The sequence below is a fragment of the Tachysurus vachellii genome, chromosome 19 (genome assembly GCF_030014155.1).
Source record: "Tachysurus vachellii isolate PV-2020 chromosome 19, HZAU_Pvac_v1, whole genome shotgun sequence".
NCBI classification, from domain to species: domain Eukaryota; kingdom Metazoa; phylum Chordata; class Actinopteri; order Siluriformes; family Bagridae; genus Tachysurus; species Tachysurus vachellii.
In genome coordinates, this window is record NC_083478.1 from 21,617,967 (window position 1) to 21,625,466 (window position 7,500).

Sequence of the window (7,500 nt, forward strand, 5' to 3'; positions counted from 1 at the left end):
ATTAAGTTTTAGAGGTTTTGCTTTTGTGCAATAACAAACAAAATCACGACATTAAGAAGTCTTACAATTTCCATAAAACAAACACTAACATACTACTAATCAACATATAATGCTAATCGTTATCCTCACGTGAAAAGTGCCGTAAATAGCCATAATGGTACAAATTACCCATAATGCTCTCTGGTGTTTATGTGGAATAGGAAGGAAGCAAGAAGTAAATAAACACTAACACACGCTATCGTGCTAATCAGCACCAGTGTTAATGCATTTCATACGATTTTATACATCTTCTCAGGTCATCCGTGTATATGACGCATTAAAATGTCCTTTTTAATCACAAGGATTAGTTTCAGTGACCATGGAAACAATAGAGAATCATCAAGAAGCTCAACATTTATCTCAGAGGTAAATTACTGAGAAAACACTCCGCTCGTCTAGTATTAAACTTACTGTACGTAGCTTCTCATAAGTATGGCGATGAGCTGCTTATGACAGAACACTTTGCGTCACAGCTAAACCTAAATCTTTCTTTTGTCGACTTAATCAAAAAGAAGTCGCCCCCAAGACACATCTTCGACAGCTAGCTTTCAGGCTACATGCTAACCGTCGATCGCAGTGTGCAAACCTGACTGAGGAAACACTGCATTTTAAACACATCTGAGCTTCAGCTAGAGATAATTTTGTCATTATTAAAGCTAAACTACACTTGCAGTGTATTGTGTGTAACATGTAAACACAACCTTAACACGAGTTAACAACAGCTAGCTAGGAAAATGTTTAGCTTTGACTTGAACAGTGGATCGTGTTAGCTTCAAATATAAAAACCTTATTTTCACATCTTCATGCTACACGTTTGTTCTAAGGTTTTATTTATCAGCAAGACAAACTAGATCAAAGTAACCCAAGTACCTGAAGTACCACAGATTACCCAGGATGCACTGCATCTGTTACAGAAAACAGTAAGTAGAAAACATCAGAATTCCAGCTGTAATATTAACACACAATGTTTCCTGTCTGTCCATTTGTCTCTCTACCTACCTACCTACCTCTCTACCTACCTACGTCTCTCCATTTGTCTCTGTTCTTCTTCCTGTCTCCCTCTCCATCTGTCTGTCTCTACGTGTGTTTGAACTTCACTTTTTGTCTCTTACATGGTTTCAGTTGATCTTTGTTCTAATAAAGTTGTTATTTTCTAAACTGCTCTTATCCAACCATCAGCTCAAACACACACACACACACACACACACACACACACACACACACACACACACACACACAGTGGGAGACTAATTTAGTTCAGTGGGGGTGGGCAGGAGAGAGAGAGACAATATTATACGATCCATCACAACAACAGTCCACTGAAAATAAACCACACACACACACACACACACACACACACCAAATTTAAAGTGAAAGAAATCTTGAAACAATAAAAGCAAAGGCAGCAGTGTGTGTGTGTGTGTGTGTGTGTGTGTGTGTCTGTCTCACCTGTTGGCATGTTGGTGTAGTTTTTAAAAAGTTTCTCCTCTTCACATTTCTACTTTGTATTCCAGTGCCGTCTCACTCTTGGGCTAACTAATCCCCCACGCACGCACAATCCGTGTATATACACACACACACACAGCTCTGGAAGAGTGTGTGTGTGTGTGTATATATGTGTGCCTGCTCTCTCACACACACTGTAAATCCTTAGTTTACACACACTGTAGAAAGACCCACTGAAGCTGACCTCTCTGTCTGTGCGATAGTCGTACACTCACACACACACACACACACACACACACATACATACACACACGCCCTCTATCCCTGTAGCTCCACCCCTCCACACTGCAGGCTTACACAGAACTTCTTGGTCTTGCGATGCTTTTTTTGGGTGTTTTGTTTCCTCCCTTTCCTCTCTCTCTCTCTCTCTCTCTCTCTCTCTCACACACACACACACACACTCTTACTTTAACAGAAGTAAGGCTTTATCTTTGATCAATAGCTTGATGTGGTACATAAAGACCCCCCACTGCAGTTCCCACGTGAGCTCCGTCTTCATTGTGTTACCAGACACACACACACACACACACACACACTTTAAAACAACTCAAATATTTCCAGTTATTATTAATCTTTAATTCATAATTCTTTATTATAACTCATTAAAATGAATAATACTAATTGTACAACAAAAATAACTACTGAAACTAATCATGAAACTAATCACATAAACCTGCACTACATTCTGATCTGAAAGTAAAGCTTGATAATAAAATAGAATTTATATTATAATAATTCTACAATCTGAAGTTATTTTTAGCTTTTATAAGTCAGATTAAAATGAAGCAGTGTACTCTCTTGTACTGTACGAGTTTAACTATAACTGCTTTAACGTTATATTTGTTATTCTACAAAACAATAAGTAGATTATTAAGTTTTAATAATTTAACACAACACCATTAAAAACCACCGTTTATGTTTAGAGTTAATGTTTATTTTATTTTTGGTCCAGTTCAGGACATTCTCTATATGCAAATGTTATAGTTTATACCTCTAAGTTCAAATGATTGTGTGTGTGTGGGTGTGGGTGTGTGGGTGTGTGTGTGTGTGTGTGTGCGCGTGTACAAATCTATGCATTTTTAAAAGTAAATTATACTTAAGTGAAAAATTGAAGTGTGTTCCCAAGAAGGATGTTCCAAACAAACAAACAAACAAACAAACAAACAAAGTTACACTGAAAACCAATCTGTTGTGAACATTTCATTCTGATACACAACCTACTGAAACTCTGTCACACGGCACGTGTTTGTTTAAAGGTGAGCTGTGATCGAGACAAACGCTTTTCTTAGTGTTAGCTAACAAAAAACATGCCAGCATGCGCACACACACACACACACACACACTCACATTCACACACACTCACACACACTCACACACACTCACACACACTCACACACTCACACACACTCACACACACTCACACACACTCACACACACTCATACACTGGTCAGTGTAACAATGCATACTAGAAAAGAGCTATTCATAACCAGTGACCCAAATTAAACCCACCTCAGGACCACAGCTTGCTGACCATCACACACACACACACACAGAGTTCCAGTTTAGGACGTTTACCCGAAAAACTACTGTTGTTATGGTAACCCCATGAGTCGAATGTACTAGCAGAGACACAAAGGCTCACCGTCAACACACACACACACACACACACGCACACACAGACAAACACACAACCCTTCATTGTGAAAACACTCATTTGTATTCACTGATCTGAATAGCTGGAGTAGAGTAACATCTGCTGTGATTAACCTCTGTGTGTGTGTGTGTGTCTCCTTTAAGTACATTTCTAAATTCTTTTTACTCGTATTGCTCTGGCTAGTTACGTTAGTTACGTTAGTTACGTTAGTTACGTGAAGTCGCTCCTCAGTGCGTGATCTTAAACATTTCCCATCAGGCCGAACGTTTTCACAGACGCACAAATAAATGAAATAAAATCTGTGTTGCTTTCAGTGTGTTTGTTTGTAATCATCAGTCGACGTAACCTGTATAACGACACGATGGTTATATTAGGATTACTACACAATACACAAACACACACAAACACACAAAACAAAGATTCACGAGTTTTAGTGGAAATTAAATCGATTTATTATTTATGTAGAGTTTAAAAGATGAACACACTGAGACATAACGAGTCTTATTTCAGTTCCAAAAGTAAAGTGAAAACTTTGTTTGTCTTTTGATCTCAAACCCAAACGTTTGGTAAGAACTAGTTTTGGTGTTTCAACACTTTCAGAAGGAACTGAACATATTAGACTTTTATCGCACTGAGACCACATTCTCTCATCATCCAGCCTGAGCCTTTACACTGCAGTGATGACACACATAAATAATGAGAGTTTTACTAACTGCAAGCTTTTATTTGTCTTATTAATGCTTAAAGAAAACAGAATTCAGTACAGAATCATTTCAGGCTGGAATTCAATTAGAAACTGTTTTAATCATAATATTTATTTGTTAAACCACATGCAGTTAACATTCCACTGAGATGTATAAAAATGTTATCTTGTGATTAGATGCATGTGTGTGTGTGTATGTGTGTGTGTGTATGTGTGTGTTTGTGTGTGTGTGGGGGGAGACACCTAGGGAGAGAGATGGTCAGTGAGATGGTTTTAATTTGGGTCACTGGTTACGAATAGCTGCTGCACTTTTAGATTGCTTCAGAGAGAGAGAGAGAGAGAGAGAGAGAGAGAGAGAGAGACAGAGAGAGAGAGAGAGAGAGAGAGAGAGAGAGAGAGAGAGAGACAGAGAGAGAGAGAGAGAGAGAGAGAGAGAGAGCGAGAGAGAGAGAGAGAGACAGAGAGCAAGAGAGAGAGAAAGACAGAGAGCGAGAGAGAGAGAGAGAGAGAGAGAGAGAGAGAGACAGACAGAGCGAGAGAGAGACAGACAGAGTGAGAGAGTCAGAGAGAGTGAGAGAGAGAGAGAGAGAGAGAGAAAGACAGAGAGAGAGAGTGTGTGTGCGTATATGTGTGTAGTTGTCTATGTTTTCTCTCTCTCTCTCTCTCTCACACACACACACACACACACACACACACAATATTCTCACTGATGATACCTTAGTATGGATTATTATAAGACTGAGGGTGGGTGTGATACCACAATATTGAATGTGTGTGTGTGTGTGTGTGTGTGTGTGTGTGTGTGTGGTCAAGTATGGGTGGTTTGATCTTCCTACTTACCCTATGTGATGGTCTAAACCCACATATCTCTCATCTGACACACAACAATTTTCATACACTTCCCAGGTCCCCAGTAGGCAGGTTTGTGTACAAATCCTCATCACACACACACACTCACACACACTTCTAAGGACAATACTCCATGAGGCAGGTGTTTAAACATGTCCTTGTAAAGATGCACAGTAAGCGTTCACTCATCTTAAGCGTGTGCTGATCATTTCAGTGTAGCTGTCTGACAGCCTGGCTAGTTAACACACTATAGTGGAACATGTGTGATCTGTTGAGTATAAACTGTGACTAATAATGCTGCCTACACAGGGACACGTCCCGACACAGGGACACGTCCCGACACAGGGACACGTCCCGACACAGGGACACGTCCCGACACAGGGACACAGGGACACGTCCCGACACAGGGACACGTCCCGACACAGGGACACAGGGACACGTCCCGACACAGGGACACGTCCCGACACAGGGACACGTCCCGACACAGGGGACACGTCCCGACACAAGGACATGTCCCTCTAATGGAACACAGCCTGAGTGAGAATAAAACCAAACATCCACGATATCATTAACTACAATATGGTTATAGATCATATAAGTGAGTATCGACACATCAATTCATACATACCTACAGTGGACACACTGTACACACACACACACACACACACACACTTACAAGAACACGTATACGCACCTTCACAGACACACACACTTACAGGTTTATAAACACACAAACACCTTTATAAATACAGACAATTTTACACACACACCTTTACAATGATACGTGTCCGAATGGCATGTTAATGCAAGTGGCACACACACATTAATCTATTAGTTCAAATAATACAAAACATAATGAAACATACACACGTGTGTGTGTGTGTGTGTGTGTGTGTGTGTGTGTAATGTGTCTCACCTCCTCAGCCCCGCAGCTACTGAACTTTCCTCCGTCTTGTTATTCCACACAATAAAATCCTTCTGAAGTGTAATTCCATACTTTGACTTTTCTCTCTCTCTCTCTCACACACACACACACTGCTTACACACACACACCACTTACACACACACCCCCAGAGTGAGTGAGTGGGTACAGTCTCTGTAATGCTGAGTGTCTGACTGAACAGTCCACACCTCTCTGATATCAGCACAGAGTGTGAGGGCGAGAGAGGGAGACTATCCTGACCAAATATTCTCTCTCTCTCTCTCTCTCTCTCTCTCTCTCCCCCACACACACACACAGACACACACACACAGACACACACACACACTTTTTGACCGACTCTTGCACTCTGGTCGGGAATAGAGCAGATTTGGATAAGAGCCAGTGCTTCAGGCAACACAAATTATATGAATTACTGAACAAGAGAGAGAAACTAATATTATATATATTATATATATATATACACACACACACACACACACACACACACAGGTCTACTGTAGTGAATCACCTAAGTGAGAGTGTGCAGTCACATCTGTGTTTAGGTGAGTTAACAGTCCAGTATCATGTCTAAAATCATTTCCTTGTTTAAAACACACACACACACACACGTAAGCAAAAGGAAAGTCCCCACAGTAGGGTCCAGGAATCATTCATGGTCAACACTTCCTGAGACGAATGCAATACTCTGGAACATTCTACACACACACACACACACACACACACACACACACACACACACACACACACTCTTATTTGATGAAACAATTTTAACACATATTACTGATAATAAACAAATGAATCAGATAAAACTGTTTAAAGAAACTTAACACAAGCTAATCTAATCTTTTAGCAAGATTGTCATGAATTGAGTGGGCGTGGCCTATTATTCAAATGAGTCAACACTGATAAATACCATATAAATGATAATGGACACGTTGCTTGCACTGATTCTTGAATCAGTGAGTCACAGTGAGACTCAGATTCATCACCGTGAAAAGATTCAGTCAGGTTTAGTTTTGCTACTGCGGCAGGAAACGCCACACATCCTGCTCTGGATGTTTGGAGATTAGGGAGCAAACAGGAAGTGACCTCATACAGTATGTGTCAGTGTGTAAGGAGAATTAATCAGAGACAGAATGACATCACAAGTATTTATAGTATATAAATATTAGAATAAGTACATACATTATTTACATGAAGCTACACAAAAAGTCATACAAACAGATTCACACACACACACACACACACATTATGAGTACTCAATAACACACACACACACACACACACACACACATTATGAGTACTCAATAACACACACACACACACACACACACACTAGAGCGGAGTATAAAACCAGGACGTCACACAGGACAAAATGACAAACAGTGCAGCAGTGTGTAAACTCTCTGTCTGACCTGTCAATCAACACACTGTGATGTCACAACATTGTGTCATAAATTTATAACTATAATTTTAGCAAAATGAGGACCGTCTATAACTGAAGCACAGATGCTACCCAACTTAGATACCCAAAATCTGCTGTGAGAGAGACAGACAGACAGAGAACGACAGACAGACAGACAGACAGACAGACAGACAGACAGACAAGCAAGTAGCTTCCACAGGCAACATTTTCTTTCCTCACTGGTTGGATAACTTAAAGCATTAAACAAGTGGGGACACGCCTGTCTAATGAAGGGTTATCTGTGTTTAAGCTCTGCTTTAAGACATTAACACACACACACACACACACACACACACACACACACACACGCAGGGTTGTAATGGGGCCCAGATGTGCAGTA

The 7,500-nt window shown here is 40.4% G+C and overlaps 1 protein-coding gene across 3 annotated transcripts in view; it reads right to left on the reverse strand.

Moving 5' to 3' along the window:
* LOC132861912 (pleckstrin homology domain-containing family G member 1) overlaps positions 1 to 7,500 on the reverse strand; it is a 26,534-nt gene that overhangs the window by 18,815 nt on the left and 219 nt on the right. Inside the window, exon 1 of one of the 3 annotated variants that reach the window (XM_060893590.1) lies at positions 5,669 to 5,871. The exons of 1 other annotated variant lie outside the window; for it this stretch is intronic. Coding sequence is in view for 1 of the 2 variants with exons in the window: in XM_060893589.1 (XP_060749572.1) it covers positions 1,489 to 1,498 (10 nt within the window). In the remaining variant the exon portion in view is untranslated. Of the gene's footprint in view, positions 1 to 1,488; positions 1,728 to 5,668; positions 5,872 to 7,500 lie in introns of those variants that run through there. One more of the 3 variants, XM_060893589.1, reaches the window with a different exon arrangement.